Source organism: Oncorhynchus mykiss, chromosome 32 (genome assembly GCF_013265735.2).
Source record: "Oncorhynchus mykiss isolate Arlee chromosome 32, USDA_OmykA_1.1, whole genome shotgun sequence".
Taxonomy (NCBI): Eukaryota; Metazoa; Chordata; class Actinopteri; order Salmoniformes; family Salmonidae; genus Oncorhynchus; species Oncorhynchus mykiss.
The window spans coordinates 35,262,650-35,279,745 of NC_050572.1; the positions used below are offsets into that span (position 1 = coordinate 35,262,650).

At 43.8% G+C, this 17,096-nt stretch overlaps 1 protein-coding gene across 33 annotated transcripts in view; it reads left to right on the top strand.

The window, feature by feature from the left end:
* Positions 1-15,035, top strand: part of LOC110487604 (microtubule-actin cross-linking factor 1) — a 251,689-nt gene extending 236,654 nt beyond the window's left edge. For 13 of the 33 annotated variants that reach the window (XM_036971072.1, XM_036971082.1, XM_036971074.1 and 10 more), the window contains 13 exons: positions 34-194; positions 371-533; positions 831-985; positions 1,157-1,231; positions 1,352-1,372; positions 2,648-2,665; positions 3,514-3,631; positions 4,213-4,275; positions 4,828-4,860; positions 6,233-6,444; positions 11,071-11,181; positions 12,359-12,470; positions 12,681-15,035. In XM_036971072.1, the coding sequence (XP_036826967.1) occupies positions 34-194; positions 371-533; positions 831-985; positions 1,157-1,231; positions 1,352-1,372; positions 2,648-2,665; positions 3,514-3,631; positions 4,213-4,275; positions 4,828-4,860; positions 6,233-6,444; positions 11,071-11,181; positions 12,359-12,470; positions 12,681-12,928 (1,490 nt within the window). In that variant the 3' untranslated portion in view covers positions 12,929-15,035. The remainder of the gene's footprint in view (positions 1-33; positions 195-370; positions 534-830; positions 986-1,156; positions 1,232-1,351; positions 1,373-2,647; positions 2,666-3,513; positions 3,632-4,212; positions 4,276-4,827; positions 4,861-6,232; positions 6,445-11,070; positions 11,182-12,358; positions 12,471-12,680) is intronic. The other 20 variants (XM_036971101.1, XM_036971100.1, XM_036971102.1 and 17 more) reach the window with 10 other exon arrangements.
* The last annotated feature ends 2,061 nt before the right edge of the window (positions 15,036-17,096 follow it).

Genomic DNA, 17,096 nt, shown 5'->3' on the forward strand with positions numbered 1-17,096 from the left:
TAATCATGACACCTCTCGCTCCTCGCCCTACAGGTAAAAACCAGCAGCAACAACAGCATCAACAACAGGCGGCGATGCAAGTCGCCGGGGGCAACCCCCGCTTGACTCAGCTATGCTCAAGGTGGCAGCAGGTGTGGCTGCTTGCCCTCGACCGCCAGCGGAAGCTCAACGACGCCCTCGACAGGCTTGAAGAGGTATTGTAGCGTCCCTTGATCTCCCCTATTAGAGCCGTAGAGGGCTTGGAGACCGCGAGTTTCAGACCTGTTTTTTCTCCTGTATGCTGTCTTGTCAAAACAGACACATGATTTCCTCTAAGTATATTGCTCTTCCTCATTTGTCCCACATTTATGTTCGTTGTCTTTGTCCCCAGCTGAAAGAGTTTGCCAACTTTGACTTTGACGTTTGGAGGAAGAAGTACATGCGCTGGATGAACCACAAGAAGTCGCGCGTCATGGACTTCTTCAGACGCATCGACAAGGACCAGGACGGAAAGATCACTCGCCAGGAGTTCATCGACGGCATCCTGGCCTCAAGTATGTTCTTCAGAGCTAGCTACACATCGTTAGCGCTGTTCTTTGCCCATAGCCTGCTCCAACTTAAACTGTAGTCAAGTCCTACATCTTGGTCATAAGTCCTACAACTTGGTCATAAGTCCTACATCTTGGTCATAAGTCCTACATCTTGGTCACAAGTCCTACATCTTGGTCACAAGTCCTACATCTTGGTCACAAGTCCTACATCTTGGTCACAAGTCCTACATCTTGGTCACAAGTCCTACATCTTGGTCACAAGTCCTACATCTTTTTCTGACTGTTGGTTGTGCTGTGCAGAGTTCCCCACCAGCAGGTTGGAGATGACGGCGGTGGCTGACATCTTTGACCAGGACCGAGACGGTTACATCGACTACTACGAGTTTGTGGCGGCGCTGCACCCCAACAAGGACGCCTACCGGCCCACCACCGACGCTGACAAGATAGAAGACGAGGTGAGGAACACACACACACACACATATATACCCAGATATTAAAAATGACACTTATTTTGAACAACAAAGCTGGGCCTTTGACTTGTCCAGTCCAATAGCAACTCCTACATTGGAGGTTAATGGAGCCAGCCTTTTGAACTTTCCCTCTTTCTCTTTTCTCACTCTGTGCAGGTGACCAGACAGGTGGCACAGTGTAAATGTGCCAAGCGGTTCCAGGTGGAGCAGATAGGAGAGAACAAGTACAGAGTAAGTCCTCCTCAGCCAGTGACTGTGTACATTTACCAACAGTTAATAAACACGTTATTATATATTGTCTGCGTACTATGACTTAGTATTAGGTATGAGATATTGTATTTTTAAATGCAGATGGGCCAGAGCAATTACAAGGTGAGTTACACCTGAGGCTACAGTGCTGTGGGCGTATTGTTGTTTTATTAAGAAAATTGCTTAGACAGCTTCTACTTAGCGAAATACAGTTTTCAGATGTTACTTGACAGAGTGAATCTTGGTAATGTTAAGAATGTGTGTTTTTTTTTTAAGTTGTTGCATTTGCAGTCTAGGGCTGCGTCTGAAAATGGCACCCTATTCCCTATATAGTGCACTACTTTTGACCAGGGCCCTGGACAAAAGTAGTGCACTATATAGGGAATAGGTAGCCATTTTGGACACAGAATAGTTTTTGTTCTGATGCTGGCTGTGTGTCACTACTTCTTTGAGCACCAACAACTGCTGTGGTTGAACTAACAAATGACGTTTCTCCATTCCTCACGTATTTAAATGCTAGCTAATAACAGTAGCACTCATCTGTATCCATGGAAATACCGGCTTTGTAAGCCAGCTTCTCTAAGCTTTGTCATATACTCCTATAACGAGGTGGTCACATTATTGATAATTACTAAGAAACCGGCGGGCCAAAAAAGAGCGTCCCACGGTGCGTATCTGGCCCGTGGGGGCCGTATGTTTTGCACCCCAATGCTCTTTAACATATCATATATCTCTAGTCACAGCACTAAGGGATTGATATGCCGTGTGTGCTTCCCACCAACAAACTAATATGACCATAATATCACTTATACGCCATCACAGCTCCAGGATTAGCAACTACTACCATTGTTGTTTTGTGTGAACTACATCATCATTGTCCGTGGGTTAATGATATCCAGTGTCTGGCCAGAGACACCGCACTATAAACTAACTGCACTGAGCTCCAGTCACGTTGTCACATGGCATCACACACCTCTCTGTCTGTCTTGACTGTTCTTGTGTATGTTTGTCTGTCTGGCTTCACTCTTCATTGACTTATCCATCTTGTTTTGTCTCTCGAGTGGCACTTTAACCACACTGTGACAGATAGGAAATAAGATCCCCTATAGTGTCCACGTCATTCAAATTCCACTGCATCCTTTTGCTTTTTCAGGCAAATTAAGCGTTGGTTTTAATGGCTAGGAGACAAGTAACGACAATATGAATTGTAAAAAGTCTTAGTGAAGGATATACAGTATGTGTACATGGAGTGAGGTACAGTTTATTTCTCTATCCAAATGAGTTCTTATCCAATGACAGGTTTGAGTTTGAAATATTTGTCTCTCCATGTTATTTCACTCTTTCTCTTCTTCTTTCTCTTTGTTTATTCCTCCTCCACGTCTGCTGGATTTATTGTAGTTCTTCCTTGGAAACCAGGTAAAGTTGACTCGCGTGTTCGGTCCTTTGAAATCTGCTTCCTGGATCTCCACCAATGCAGGGGCCTCAATTCGACGCCACACCCCCAAAAAAAAAAAATGCTGCCATGGTGACAATGCATTTCATGTTTGACCGATCAAATGTAGCACTACACTGTTGGTGCGAATCATGGAAGTGGGTTTCATAGGGCATTGAGGTGTTTCTCTTGGTGTGATTTTTTCAGATTTGGTTTTAGTTTTGAGAATGACTTCGATTTGGCAAACTGGAATGGGTTATAATGATATGGGCGATAATACCTGATCCTATTGGCTTTGGACTGGTGAAATTGGTGAAATCATGCTGTTCTGAGAGTAATTATAAATTCATCTTGGTCCCATATCTGTTTTGTGCTGTCTTGCCCAACTCTATGGTCATTGTCACAATGACCATAAATGACCAAAGAGTTGACTAGATAGCACAAACGGAGCCAGGCTAATCAAAGATAGTTCTGACTTGGTATTGCTTCATAGAGTTATGCTTGCTGGGTGATGGAGCAGTTTACCATAGTAACTCTGAAGTGGAAATGTCATTCTGCATGAAACAAAGTTGAGTGTTGGGTAGAATTAAATATTTCAGAGATTTTTTGATTGTTGGGTAAGCTGGGCTTTTGACAAATGGGTGATTTTAGTGGTATCATCATTGCATGGGAGTTGGAGTATAATTTGCATGGAGTGGCGTACACTTGTTCTCAGACTAGTATGGGCTGCCGTGTATAATGCCTATGGATTCTTAATCGTTATACTTTGTGACTGAATCCCTCTGTTTCTCCCACTTTTCATTTTCTCTCCTCCTCTCCGTGGCGGTGTTAGTTTGGTGACTCGCAGCAGCTGCGGTTGGTGCGTATCCTGCGCAGTACGGTCATGGTGCGGGTCGGAGGGGGCTGGATGGCCCTGGACGAGTTCCTGGTCAAGAACGATCCCTGCAGAGGTGAGTTTATTTATGCACAGACACACGCACATGCAAACAAATACTAAGTTCATACAAAAACAGAATGTATGTACACACACAAATGCAGAGTACAAAATGCAAGCCGCTGGATGCACTGCGAGAGGGGCAAAAGGTATGGTACAATGGTCAACTGTTTAAACGAGACATAGTCGGACATATACAGTACATATAACCTTTCAGGTTTACAGTTTTCAGAGTTGTCTTTTCCAAAGCTGTCTACGGTCTGTCTGGTGTGTTCCTCAGAGCAGTCTCTCTCCATCATCATCCCTTCTTTCCTCTTCATCCCTCTCTGTGATAGTTCTATGAGAAGACGGGCTTGAATCGTCTCCATCGCTCTTTCTCCCTCTGTTATGGTTCCTCTTTTTTTCTCTGTTGGTATCCCTTCTTTTTCCCATCTCTTCGTTCATCTCTCCCTTTCTCATTCTTTTTCTCCGCCTTTGTTTTTTTGTACATGCATTCCTTTCTCTTGCTACACGGTCCTTCTTTCAAAGTAGTGTTGCACGGTGCACGATCTTCAGTTCTCTCCCTTCTTCCCTCTCTCCTCTTCTCTCTCCTTCCAGTGCAACATCCTGGACTTAAGATCCTTCGCTCCGACTCCAGTAGCACCATTTCATCTCGTATAGGTTGGGTTTCTCTCTCGCTCTCTTTCCCCCTTTTCTCCCTCCGCCTCTTCTCCCCCTTTTCTCCCTCCGCCTCTTCTCCCCCTTTTCTCCCTCCGCCTCTTCTCCGTTCTCTCACTTCCTCTGGTTGTTTTTTTTTGTTGTTTGGGGCTTTTTGCTGTGCTTTGCTGACTGTGACACTGAACTAACGTTCCTACCCTTTCTGGCTACATGCCTAATGCTAGCACAAGAGGATCCCTATCACAGGTTATAGGTCCAAGTCATTGACCTGTGTCTTTGTTTTTCAAGTTGTTTTAGCCACTTGTCACTTTGGTCCCTGATGTTTCCTCCTGCTCACCTGCTCACCTCCTCAACCTTGGGGACGTCACCTGTATTTTTTTACTCTCTTTGCCACTGTCTTCTGTGTTCACCTCTGTGTTGAAGTGAGAGAGGCAAGCGTGTTGGTGTGTGTGTGTGTGTGTACGCGAGAGCTAATTAGAAGGAATGTGTGTGTCTATGTATTTCCATCTCACCGTGAGCACGCCACTATTTCACGTTGTCTCTTGTGTCTCTCAGTGACGGTCACTCCTGGCTATTTCTGCTGCAGAGGTACCTACACTCCCTCCCTCTTCCATTGCTCCACTGTCCATCCCTCCATTTCTCCCACTCTGTCCGTCCAACCATCCATCTAGCCATCCAGCTCAACCTCTCATTCTAGTCCTTGTGTTTGTGTCTGTTTAGGCATATGTATGTGTACACATGTCTAAGTCTTGTCTGTGTGCCAGTCCGCGTCATGCTTCCCACTCAAAAACAGGGTTTGGCCAGCCCTGGTCTTGGTGGTGATGGTTGCCATGTGGATCCAAAATGGCTGCATAGTTTGACGGGCCAGTCCCATAAAAAAAAACGGAGACCGTCTAAGACCTGGGTGTAGCCAGCCTGGGTTTCTAATAGCGCTTGAAGCGGCTCTTTATGTGATGGCGGGCGGGGACTGAATTAGAGGGTGCACCTGGCTCGCTGGGGGACCGTAATTACAGGGCGCGCACCCATTTATTATTGACTGGTCTTGCTGCTGTTGCTAGTGGATGACTGAGGGGGCGTGTCCCGTCTTGGGTATAGCTACTGACCGCGGCTCCAGTGCCCTGCTGCTAATGCTAACTGCAGCTCTCTCATCCCTCTTTCTCTCCCCCTCTCTCTCTCTCTCTCACACTGTGGCTGGCTTTTCTGGGCTTGAGTGTTGTGTGCTGGGGCTGCTGCACCATCTTGTCTAAGAATGCTTCTATAAGTGTCTATGGGAGTCCCCATTGGTACTGTATTGGGGCTCCCCCAAGAGCATAACCAGGCATGCCTCACATATTTCGCACCGAACGCACGGTTTATGAATTAAGGGGGAAGAATAAAGGAGTGAACAGAGCGACTCCCTCAGTGAGAGAAGAGAGGTTGTGATTTGGCTGACAGACGTACCTCTGTGTTCTAGCTATATAACCATATAAACCCGTATGAAAATGTCTGCACTCACTTACAGTAAGTTGCTCTGCTAAATGACTCAAATGTAAATATTGTTCTAATAGTTTGGCTATAGCAATACAAGTGTACTATTAAAGTCCATTCTTGCTGAGCATCTTTCTATCAGTTTGCATAGACTGACCTCTGACCTCTGTGTGAGGATGCTTTGCCGCCTTCCTCTGCACCGCCACAAACACTACAGATAAAACACTCACTCCCTCCTCCACTTAAAAGTAGCCCATCCGGAAGTGCACTTCACTGCCTCTGATTTCCAACCCTCCCCTCGCCCCACTCTACCTAGCACTGACTTGACCACACAGACTATGAGAGCAGTGACTCGCCGGGGAAGCACTGACTCTCTGCCTCGTACTGTTCCTAGATACGTACTGCAGCCATAGTTGAGTAGACTTGACCATTCTTTTGTCTTTCTCTCCTCTCTCTCTCTCTTTCTTTCTCTCCCCTTCTTCCCTCACTCTAGCCCGAGGCCGTACCAACCTGGAGCTGCGTGAGAAGTTCATCCTTCCGGAGGGTGCTTCCCACGGCCTGGCGGCGTTCCGCTCCCGAGGCCGGCGCTCCAAACCCGGCTCCCGCACGGCCTCGCCCACCCGCTCCTCCTCCTCGGCCTCGCACAGCGCACATAGCTGCGCCTCCTTGCCCTCTGCTCCCGCCACCCCCACCGCCTCCTCTAGGGTAAGTGCCCTCAACCCCATTCTCCCTCATAGAAATACAATTACTAGAATGGGAAAAGCTCCTCAGGCCATGACAACTTAACAGAACCGGTGTACTCATCATGGGTAGACCAATATGGTATTGTGTTCTATGGGAGCTACAGTGCATTCGAAAAGTATTCAGACCCCTCTACTTTTTCCACATTTTGTTACATCACAGCCTTATTCTAAAATTGATTAAATGTTTTTTTTCCCCCTCATCAATCTACACACAATACTCCATAATGACAAAGCAAAAAACAGGTTTTTTTTTTACATTTTTGCAAATGTAATATCACATTTACAATATCACAAGTATTCAGACCCTTTTCTCAGTACTTTGTTGAAACACCTTTGGCAGCGATTACAGCCTTGAGTCTTCTTGGGTATGACGCTACAAGCTTGGTACACCTGTATTTTGGGAGTTTCTCCAATTCTTCTGTGCAGATCCTCTCAAGTTCTGTCAGGTTGGATGGGGAGCGTCGCTGCACAGCTATTTTCACATCTTTCCAGAGATGTTTGATCGGGTTCAAGTCCGGACTCTGGATGGGCCACTCAAGGACATTCAAAGACTTGTCCCGAAATGTTTTATTTAATCCATTTTAGAATAAGGCTGTAACCAAGCAAAATGTGGGGAAGGGGTCTGAATCATTTCCGAATGCACTGTAGGTAATCAAACTATATCGCCCCTAAATGTCCCTGCTTCTCTTCACGTCATATGACTCTTACCATGTTAGTTATAGCAGGACTCTTGTCACAAAGTTCGTTTGTGTCTTTTAATATAGGCTGAGCAATTACACAAGCTACTTTGATCGCCCTGGGAAAGGAAAGTGAACATGGTGTCTCTAAGTGTTCCCAATGGAACCCGAGACTAAAATGGAAACACGACACACATGCACAACACACACTACACTGCATGTTCACAAACTACAGTCAGTCATTGTCACATACAGTATCAGTCACATGTCAGAGTCTTTGTGGTCACCAGGTCTTGTTATCTCTCACCCACTTTCTCACAATGGTTGTTGTCACATTGATTCTTCATTGCGTTAATGTGTCGTCTCTGTGTGTCTATACCAGTCATACGGGGTCGAGTTTTGATCATCTAAGTTCAGATGAAACACACCTCTCCGGCCTTTCTCTTATATGCCACTGAATCCTAAGCGTGATACCTCTAGTCATATGTTCAATCAGTCAGGTTACTGTAGTCTAGGACACACACACACAGTGGGAAGATAAAGCATGTGAACCCTTTGGAATTACCTGGATTTCTGCATAAATTGGTCTTAATATTTGATCTGATCTTCATCAATAATAGACAAACACAGGCGGCTTAAACTAATAACACACAAACAATTATACGTTTTCATGTCTTTGTTGAACACACCTTGTAAACATTCACAGTGAATGGTGGGAAAGTATGTGAACCCTTGGATTTAATAACTGGTTGACCCTCCTTTGGCAACAATAACGTCAACCAAACGTTTTCTGTAGTTGCAGATCAGACCTGCACAACGGTCAGGAGGAATTTTGGACCATTCCTCTTTACAAAACTGTTTCAGTTCCACAATATTCTTGGGATGTCTGGTGTGAACCGCTCTCTTGAGGTCCTGCCAGAGCATCTCAATTGGGTTGAGGTCAGGACTCTGACTGAGCCACTCCAGAACGCTTATTTTCTTCTGAAGCCATTCTGTTGATATACTTCTATCTTTTGGGTTGATGTCCTGTTGCATCACCTAACTTCTGTTGCGCTTCAATTGGTGGACAGATCGCCTTACAGTTTTTTTGGACAGCAGTGGCTTCTTCCGTGGTGTCCTCCCATCAACACCATTCTTGTTTAGTGTTTCACGTATCGTGGACTCGTCAACAGAGATGTTAGCATCTTCCAGATATTTCTGTAAGTCTTTAGCTGACACTCAGGATTCTTCTTAACCTCACTGGGCATTCTGCGCTGTGCTCTTGCAGTCATCTTTGCAGGACGGCCACTCCTAGGGAGAGTAGCAATAGTGCTGAAATATCTGCATTTATAGACTGTGTCTTACCGTGGACTGACTTTTAGAGATACTTTTGAAACCTTTCCAGCTTTATGCAAGGCAACAATTCTTAATTTTAGGTCTTCTGAGATCTCTTTTGGTTGAGGTATGGTTCACATCAGGCAATGGTTCTTGTGAATAGAAAACTCAAATTTTGTGAGTTTTTTTTTATAGGGCAAGGCAGCTCTAACCAACATCTCCAATCTCTTCTCATTGATTGGACTCCAGGTTAGTTGACTCTTGACTCGAATTAGCTTTTGGCAAAGTCATTAGCCTTGGGGTTCACATACTTTTTCCAGCCTACACTGTGAATGTTTAAATGATGTATTCAATATAGACAAGAAAAATACAATAATTTGTGTGTTATTAGTTTAAGCACACTGTGTCTATTGTTGTGACTTTGATGAATATCAGATCAATTTTTATGTCAAATTTATGCGGAAATCCACTTTTTCTTCCCACTGTACATTCATACATACAGTACCAGTCAAAGGTTTGGACGCACCTACTCATTCAAGGGTTTTTCTTTATTTTTACTATTTTCTACATTATAGAATAATAGTGAAGACATCAAAACTATGAATTAACACGTATGGAATTCATGTAATAACCAAAAAATATGTTAAACAAATCAAAATATATTTTAGATTCTTTAGAGTAGCCATCCTTTGCCTTGATGACAGCTTTGCACACTCTTGGCATTCTCTCAACCAGCTTCACCTGGAATGCTTTTCCAACAGTCTTGAAGGAGTTCCCACATATGCTGAGCACGTGTTGGCTGCTTTTCCTTCACTCTGCGGTCCAACTCATCCCAAATCATCTCAATTGGGTTGAGAACGGGTGATTGTGGAGGCCAGGTCATCTGATGCAGCACTCAGTCACTCTTCTTCTTGGTCAAATAGCCTTTTACACAGCCTGGAGGTGTGTTTTTGGTCGTTGTGCTGTTGAAAAACAAATGATTAGTCCCACTAAGTGCAAACCAGATGGGATGGCTTCAGAATGCTGTGGTAGCCATGCTGGTTAAGTGTACCTTGAATTCTAAATAATTCACTGACAGTGTCACCAGCAAAGCACCATCACACCACCACCTCCATGCTTCATGGTGGGTACGACACATGCGGAGATCATCCGTTCACCTACACTGCGTCTCACAAAGACACAGGTGTTGGAACAAAAATCTCAAATTTGGACTCATCAGACCAAAGGACAGATTTCCACCCGTCTAATGTCCATTGCTCGTGTTTTTTGGCCCAAGCAAGTCTTATTGGGGTCCTTTAGTAGTGGTTTCTTTGCAGCAATTCATCCATGAAGGTGTGATTCACACAGTCTCATTTGAACAGTTGATGTTGAGATGTTTGTGTTACTTGAACTCTGTAACGCATTTATTTGAGCTGCAATTTCTGAGGCTGGTAACTAATGAACTCATCCTCTGCAGCAGAGGTAACTGGGTCTTCCATTCCTGTGGCGGTCTTCATGAGAGCCAGTTTCATCGTAGCGCTTGATGGTTTTTGCAACTGCACTTGAAGAAACGTTCAAAGTTCTTGACGTTTTCCGTATTGACTGACATTCATGTCTTAACATAAGGATGGACTGTCGTTTCTCTTTACTTATTTGAGCTGTTCTTGCTATAATATGGACTTGGTCTTTTACCAAATAGGGCTGTCTTCTGTATACCCCCCCTACCTTATCACAACTCAACTGATTGGCTCAAACGCATTAAGATGGAAAGAAATTCCACAAATTAACTTTTAACAAGGCATACCTGTTAATTGAAATGCATTCCAGGTGACTACCTCATGAAGCTGGTTAAGAGAGTGCCAAGATTGTGAAAATTGTCAAGGCAAAGGGTGTCTACTTTGAAGAATCTCAAATGTAACAAATATTTTTGTTTGTTTAACACTTCTTTGGTTACTTCATGATTCCCTACCTGTTATTTTATAGTTTTGAAGTCTTACCTATTATTCTACAATATAGAAAATAGTCAAAATAAAGAAAAATTCTTGAGTGAGTAGGTGTGTCCAAACTTTTAACTGGTACTGTATATAAGCATATATATTCAACTCTAATTAGTGTAGCAGTCCAGCCAAGGTGCAGCCAGTCTTGGAGGACAAAGCATGAAGCAATATTACCAGAATACCCATAATCATCTGTTTTGTGGTCACTGATTGTTAGTTGTGTAGTCTCTGTCAGTCGTGTGATTTTTGTACCGTGTATGTGTGTCTGTGTTGAAATGGGAATTCCCCTGTTTCTGCATGTCAACAGCAATCACCTACGTCCTTAACTGTGAGATTTTTATTTGTTCTTTTGTTTTTGTATTTTTCTTGTCTCCTAAATCCCTCCATCCACCCCCTGCTAACCTCGCTTGGAAATGTACTCCCTCCACTGTTTTTCCTTCTGCGTTTATAAATCCATCCGCTGTCGCACCAAAAACACACGGCACTACACTACCCGCCTCCCCTCCTTCCCCTTTCTCCCTTTCCCCATTTTCCTTTGCTCTACTTTACTGCTTCTCCTCCTTTTTTTTATATTCCCCTTGGCTGCCTTCTTCCCTCCCTTCTTCCCTTTGCTGATCCCAGTCCTCAAACTCGCGTGGCTATGCCAAGCCCTGGCTGGCACACAGTAAAACTCCAACACCAACCAAGTGCCAGTCCTGCCCAGACCACGACCACACCACCCCTGGGCATGAGGTAACACACTGACTCCTCCCGCCACCCGTCCCAAGCCCCAGCGAACTAATAACGCACTAACGCACACACACAATCACTCCCTCACGGGTGTGGTGCACACTGTGCAATGGGTCCATGAGGATATTGGTGACGTGACATTGAAATTAGGCTTTTAGACTGAATATATTTGCATCATCTTGTTTTCATGTTTTTGCTCAATATCCAGTCTAAATTAACATTCGGTGCATTGTCACAATATTTTAGCCCCCCGGCAGGAAGTGGCTGGTGGTAGGTCAATAGGAATAGATTGCGATGTTGAAGTGATGTTCTCTTAAAGGAGAAGTAGCGAGAAATGAATCATTATTAGCTAACTCTATATACGTTGTGTTGAACTGGTAGTTCTAGGGATTTAGTTTGGTAGACTGATGATCATATTTGCAAATGGTGTCTCTGTTGTAATTATGCTAGTATGGCATGGTGCTTGAAACCAGTACCAGCTCCTTTAGTTAAAGGTAGATGCAGCAAAAGGACATCATCATACACAACAGGGCAACATCCTGCTTACGAACATCAACAACATTCGAATTCACTATTGACTTCCAAATGTCGACATGCCTCAAGACTCAAATTGGGACGAGCCAATAGTGTGGCAGCCTTGGCAGATTTCTACTCTGGTTGATGTGTGTAATGAGGAAGTCGTCCTGTTGTGTATGATGATGTCATGTTGTAGAGTCTACCTTTTTAAAAGCCCATTGCAGTCAAAAATGGGATTTCCTGTGTTTTATATATATTTCTACACTGTGGTTGGAAAACTGTTAAATTATGATAATGCCCTTTTAGTGTAAGAGTTGTTTGAAAAGACTGCCTGTTTTGGCCTTCCATGGCGACAGCTCCATGCGGTAAATGTATTAGACCAATAAGAGAGTTCCAAACCTCTATGCCAATAACAGCTCATTTTCAGTTATCCCTCCCCATTCACAGAGAGTCCTAGCAAAATACTAGCTGAGAAAGTACTCCTTGCCAAGAAGCTATTTGTGTTTCTTTTTGACCATTTTAATAGAAAACAATCCCAGTAAGGTACTTAATTGTTACTTAGAAATATTTCTATATTGAGATAAAAACAGCTGCATTGGACATTTGTAATGTATTCAGTGCCACAGTTTGCCACTGCCTGACATTCCCTGTGATATATATGTAGGGAGCAGCGTCGGGGTCCAAGCTGAAGAGGCCCACCTTCCACTCCAGCCGAGGGTCTCTGACTGGAGAGAATGGAGGAGCTACACCCATTTCTACTAAACCTGGACGTACCGGTAAGAACAAAGTCCTGATTTTTCATACCAGTTTTGATTCCTATTTTCAGTCCGCTATTTTTGTCCTCTTGGAACATATGATTCCCATACTTAAAATGAGACTAAATATATATATTTTTCCCTATTCTTCTCTTTCTATCCCTCATTACCTACACTTAACCTCCTCCTTCCTCCCTGTTTACTCCCTTTCTCTACTTCTTCTCCTCTCAGACCCCAAGCGTACCCCATCGGGGGCCAGTGGTCCGGTCAGCCGGGCGGGCAGCCGGGCGGGCAGCCGGGCGGGCAGCAGGGCAAGCAGCCGGCGGGGCAGCGACGCTTCGGATGCCTCTGAGCTCCTGGAGACTCGCTCGGACACCTCGGACACCCCCCGGCGCCCAGGAGCGGCCAAGCCCTCCAAGATCCCTACCATCTCCAAGAAGGCCCCAAGCCCCAAGACACCCGCTTCTGGGAAGAAATAGTGAGGGAGATGTCAAAAAGACGTCATACAGCCAACCATGGAGTCGTCAACATAACAGCTTCATACATCTAACTATCCGGCTGGTTTGACTCCAAGGGCTTCCCCAGCCCCCCAAAACACCAGCCATGATGAAATAGGGAAGATGTCCAGACTATAGAATTAGATCAAGTAGAACGCACCGTCTCCCTTTCAAAGAGACACTCTATAGTGAACAGACTACTGGCGGCCATATTGGGTGTCACATTTGATCCAAACGTCCATCCATAGGGCTTGCATGGGATTCATGCACCAAGACTACTGTATGAAGGGCAGGGAGAGATAGGGGAAGATATCTCTCTCTTCCTCCCTCGTACACACACTCGGAAAAAAACTCACTGGGGGTGTCTGGTTCGTGCACTTAGACGGAACAGAACTTTCCCCTTTTAAAACCCAGATCCCAGTTTGCCTTCCAGTCTCCTGTGTGCTCTGTCTCGTAACGGGATTGTGCTAGACTGTTGTAGAGAAAGCCACAGCAATTTGAACCGACAACCAACCAACATAATGCTGCCTTACTGTGTTACACATTTCTGTCCTTACTTTTACCTAATCTGAGTTCCAGAGAACGTTAGGTAGAGCCTTGTAACTACTTTGTGTATGTACACACTGACACGCACAGAACTGAAGCACACACACACACACACACATTGCGGGGAGAGATTAAATGACTCGGGACTTCCTGGAGAATGGCATTCAAAAGAACTGGATTGTGGGTATTTTTTTTTTTTTCTCACCATGAGTTCAACTGAAAATATGCAATGATTGCCGTCTTGTTTTTTTCCTCCCCTGGACTGGGAAGTGAAGAGGAATGACACTTCAGCATGTCTATGGGTCGGGAACATCCAGACTAGCGTGAATCTACTGTTCAGTGTCTGAGCGGCGCCACTCTGACCACTTCCTGCACTGAGCTAACTGCCTAAACCTCTTGCCCAGGAGACCGCGGAAGTGGTGGGAAACACACTGCAATGTCCTCACAAACCCCTGCAACATTGGAAGTGTGTTTAAAGGTGTGTATGTGAGTGTGTGTTTGATGGTATGAAGGGTTTCTCATGTTGTCCTATAATATGGAACCTGGGTTTCTGAGAAGAAAAGCACTATTTCTTGGTGGGACCCCACTAACAGCAGAAACGTGACAGTGTGAAACAGTGTAGTCGATTGTAAAGGAGACACAATTTAAGCGACTATAATTCTACGATTAGAGATTGAAGACCAGCACACACTGACGGTGTATCGCTGTAATTCCACATTGCCCCTCCCCCTACGTTGCCGCTGGAAACCCCATAGCCGCAAACACATTTTTGTACACGCGTGTAGTCGTCACGTGTTTACAGGAATCAAAGGTCATCGACTTGCGTCACTGTATGCAAAGATTTCATTTGTGAATGTCTTTCGTTCGGGTTAATTTATCATCCTGTTGTATTTTGTTTTAGTTTTGCTTTTGTAGTTTAAGAAAACATTTCTATTTATTTTTCAGTTCTGTATCATCACCTTGGAGAATGATTAGTGTTAATATAATGAAATCATGATCTTTTGTACCAAGGAAAATGTCTGCTCCTCTCTTCAACGTTGTATGTTATTACTTCTCAACATAACTTTACTCAACTAGGAAGCGGACTTTCCATGGCAGCCTTTTTTGCTAATGACTACAACTCCCTGAACATGACCAAAGGGGGTTGCCCTTATTGTGTTGACAAAAAAAACTACAAATATGGATGACAGGGAACCGAACCCCCAGTGTCCCTCCTTTACAGGCGTTTGAATTGTCATGTCTTTGATGGCTGCAAATGTGCTCCCCTATTTCTTAATGTGAGAGCTGAACTATATGAAAACTTAATGAACGCAAATGTCATCTTGAGGTGATTTTATTTATTTATTGTCTCCTTGGGGGCAGGGATCCGGGGACGCCGAAGAGGAACCTACCTTTTGATGCGGTGTTATTCTCTGTGATGAAGAGAAAATATGTCGGTGGGAGGGGGGGTTAGAAGTCAATTGTGTAAAATAAAAAAAGCTAAGATTATAAACCTTTTTTTGTTCTCTTTTTGTATTAAAAATATGCTTGCAGTAAAAAAAAATGTCATTTGTCATTGTGTATTGATTTTTTTATTTCATTCGGGGCCAAAAGTGTGTTTATTTACAGTGCCTTCAGAAAGTATTCACACCCCTTGACTTTTTTCTAAATGTTGATTTAAAATTTGGATTTTGTGTCACTGGCCTACACACAATACCCCATAATGTCAAAGTGGAATTATGTTTTTAGAAATGTTTACAAATGAAAAGCTGAAATGTCTTGAGTCAATAAGTATTCAACCCCTTTCTTATAGCAAGCCTAAATAAGTTCAGGAGTAAAAATGTGTTTAACAAGTCACATAATAAGTTGCATGGACTCACTCTGTGTGCAATAATCGTGTTTATCATGATTTTTGAATGACTCGTCTCTGTACCCCACACATACAATTATCTTTGATGTCCCTCAGTTGAGTAGTGAATTTCAAACATTCAACCACAAAGACCAGGGAGGTTTTCCAATGCCAGCAAAGAAGGGCACTAATTTGTAGGGTAAAAATAAGAAAAGCATACTTTGAATATCCCTTTGAGCATGGTGAAGTTATTAATTACACGTTAGATAGTGTATCAATAAACCCAGTCTCTACAAAGATACAGGTGCCCTTCCTAACTCAGTTGCCGGAGAGAAAGGAAATCGCTCAGGGATTTCACCATGAAACCAATGGTGACTTTAAAACAGTTTAATAGCTGTGATAGGGGAGAACTGAGGATGGATCAACATTGTAGTTACTCCATAATACTAACCTAAATGACAGAGTGAAAAGAAGGACGCCTGCACAGAATATTTCAAAACATGCATCCTGTTTACCTTTACACTGAGTGTACAAAACATTTAAGAACACTGTCCTAATATTGAGTTGCACCCCCCCAACACAGAGATGTTGACTCCAATGCTTCCCACACTTGTCACGTTGGCTGGATATCATTTGGGTGGTGGACTATTCTTGATACACGCGGGGAACTGTTGAGGTTGAAAAACCCAGCAGTGTTGCAGTTCTTGACACAAACCGCTGTGCCTGGCGCCTACTATCATTCCCCCGTTCAAAGGCACCTAAATATTTTGTTTTGTCCATTCACCCTCTGAATGGCACACACTCAATTGTCTCAAGGCTTAAAAGTCCTTATTTAACCTGTCTCCTCCCCTTCATCTACACCAGGGCTCTCCAACCCTATTCCTGGAGTGCTACCCTCCTGTAGGTTTTTGATCCAACCCCATTTGTAACTTATATGAATGTGTTTATCAACCAGATATTAGAATCAGGTGTGCAAGATTAGGGTTGGAGCAAAAACCTACAGGACGGTAGCTCTAAAGGAAAGGGGTTGGAGAACAATGCTCTACGCTGATTGGAGTGGATTTAACAATTTACATTAAAAAAAGCCTTGTTCACATTGGCAGTTTGAAGTGACTCAAATCCAAAAAAAATTGCTTATCCGATCGGAATCAGTTTTTTTTCCTGCGGTTTGAACAGCCAAATAGCACATGGAATCGGATATTTCAAGCCACATTTAAAACTACCTTCTTAGGTGGTTTGAAGTCAGAAACAAATTACTGCTGTCTGAACACACACGCACCCCCGATTTGGTCACTTGTAACTTGCTGTTTGGTCAGTCAGTATTACAAAACAAATTTGAAAAACCAAACTGATTGGAGCATTAAGGTCTGCAATGTGAACAAGGCTGGTCACCTGGTCAGTCTTATATCATGGAAAGGGCAGGTGTCCTTCACGTTTTGTACACTCCGTATATGTCCTGAATACAAAGTGTTATGTTTGGGATAAATCCAACACATCACTGAGTACCACTCTTCATATTTTCAAGCATGGTGGTGGCTGCATCATATTATGGGTATGCTTGTCATCGGCAAGGACTACCGTAGGATGTTTTGTTAGGATAAAAATAAATGGAATAGAAGAAAACCTGGTTGAGTCTGCTTTCCAACAGAGACTGGGAGACCAATTCAACTTTCAGCAGGACAATAACCTCAAACACAAGGCCAAATATACACTGCAGTTGCTTACCAAGATGTCATTGAATGTTCCTGAGTGGTCGAGTTGCGGCTTTGACTTAAA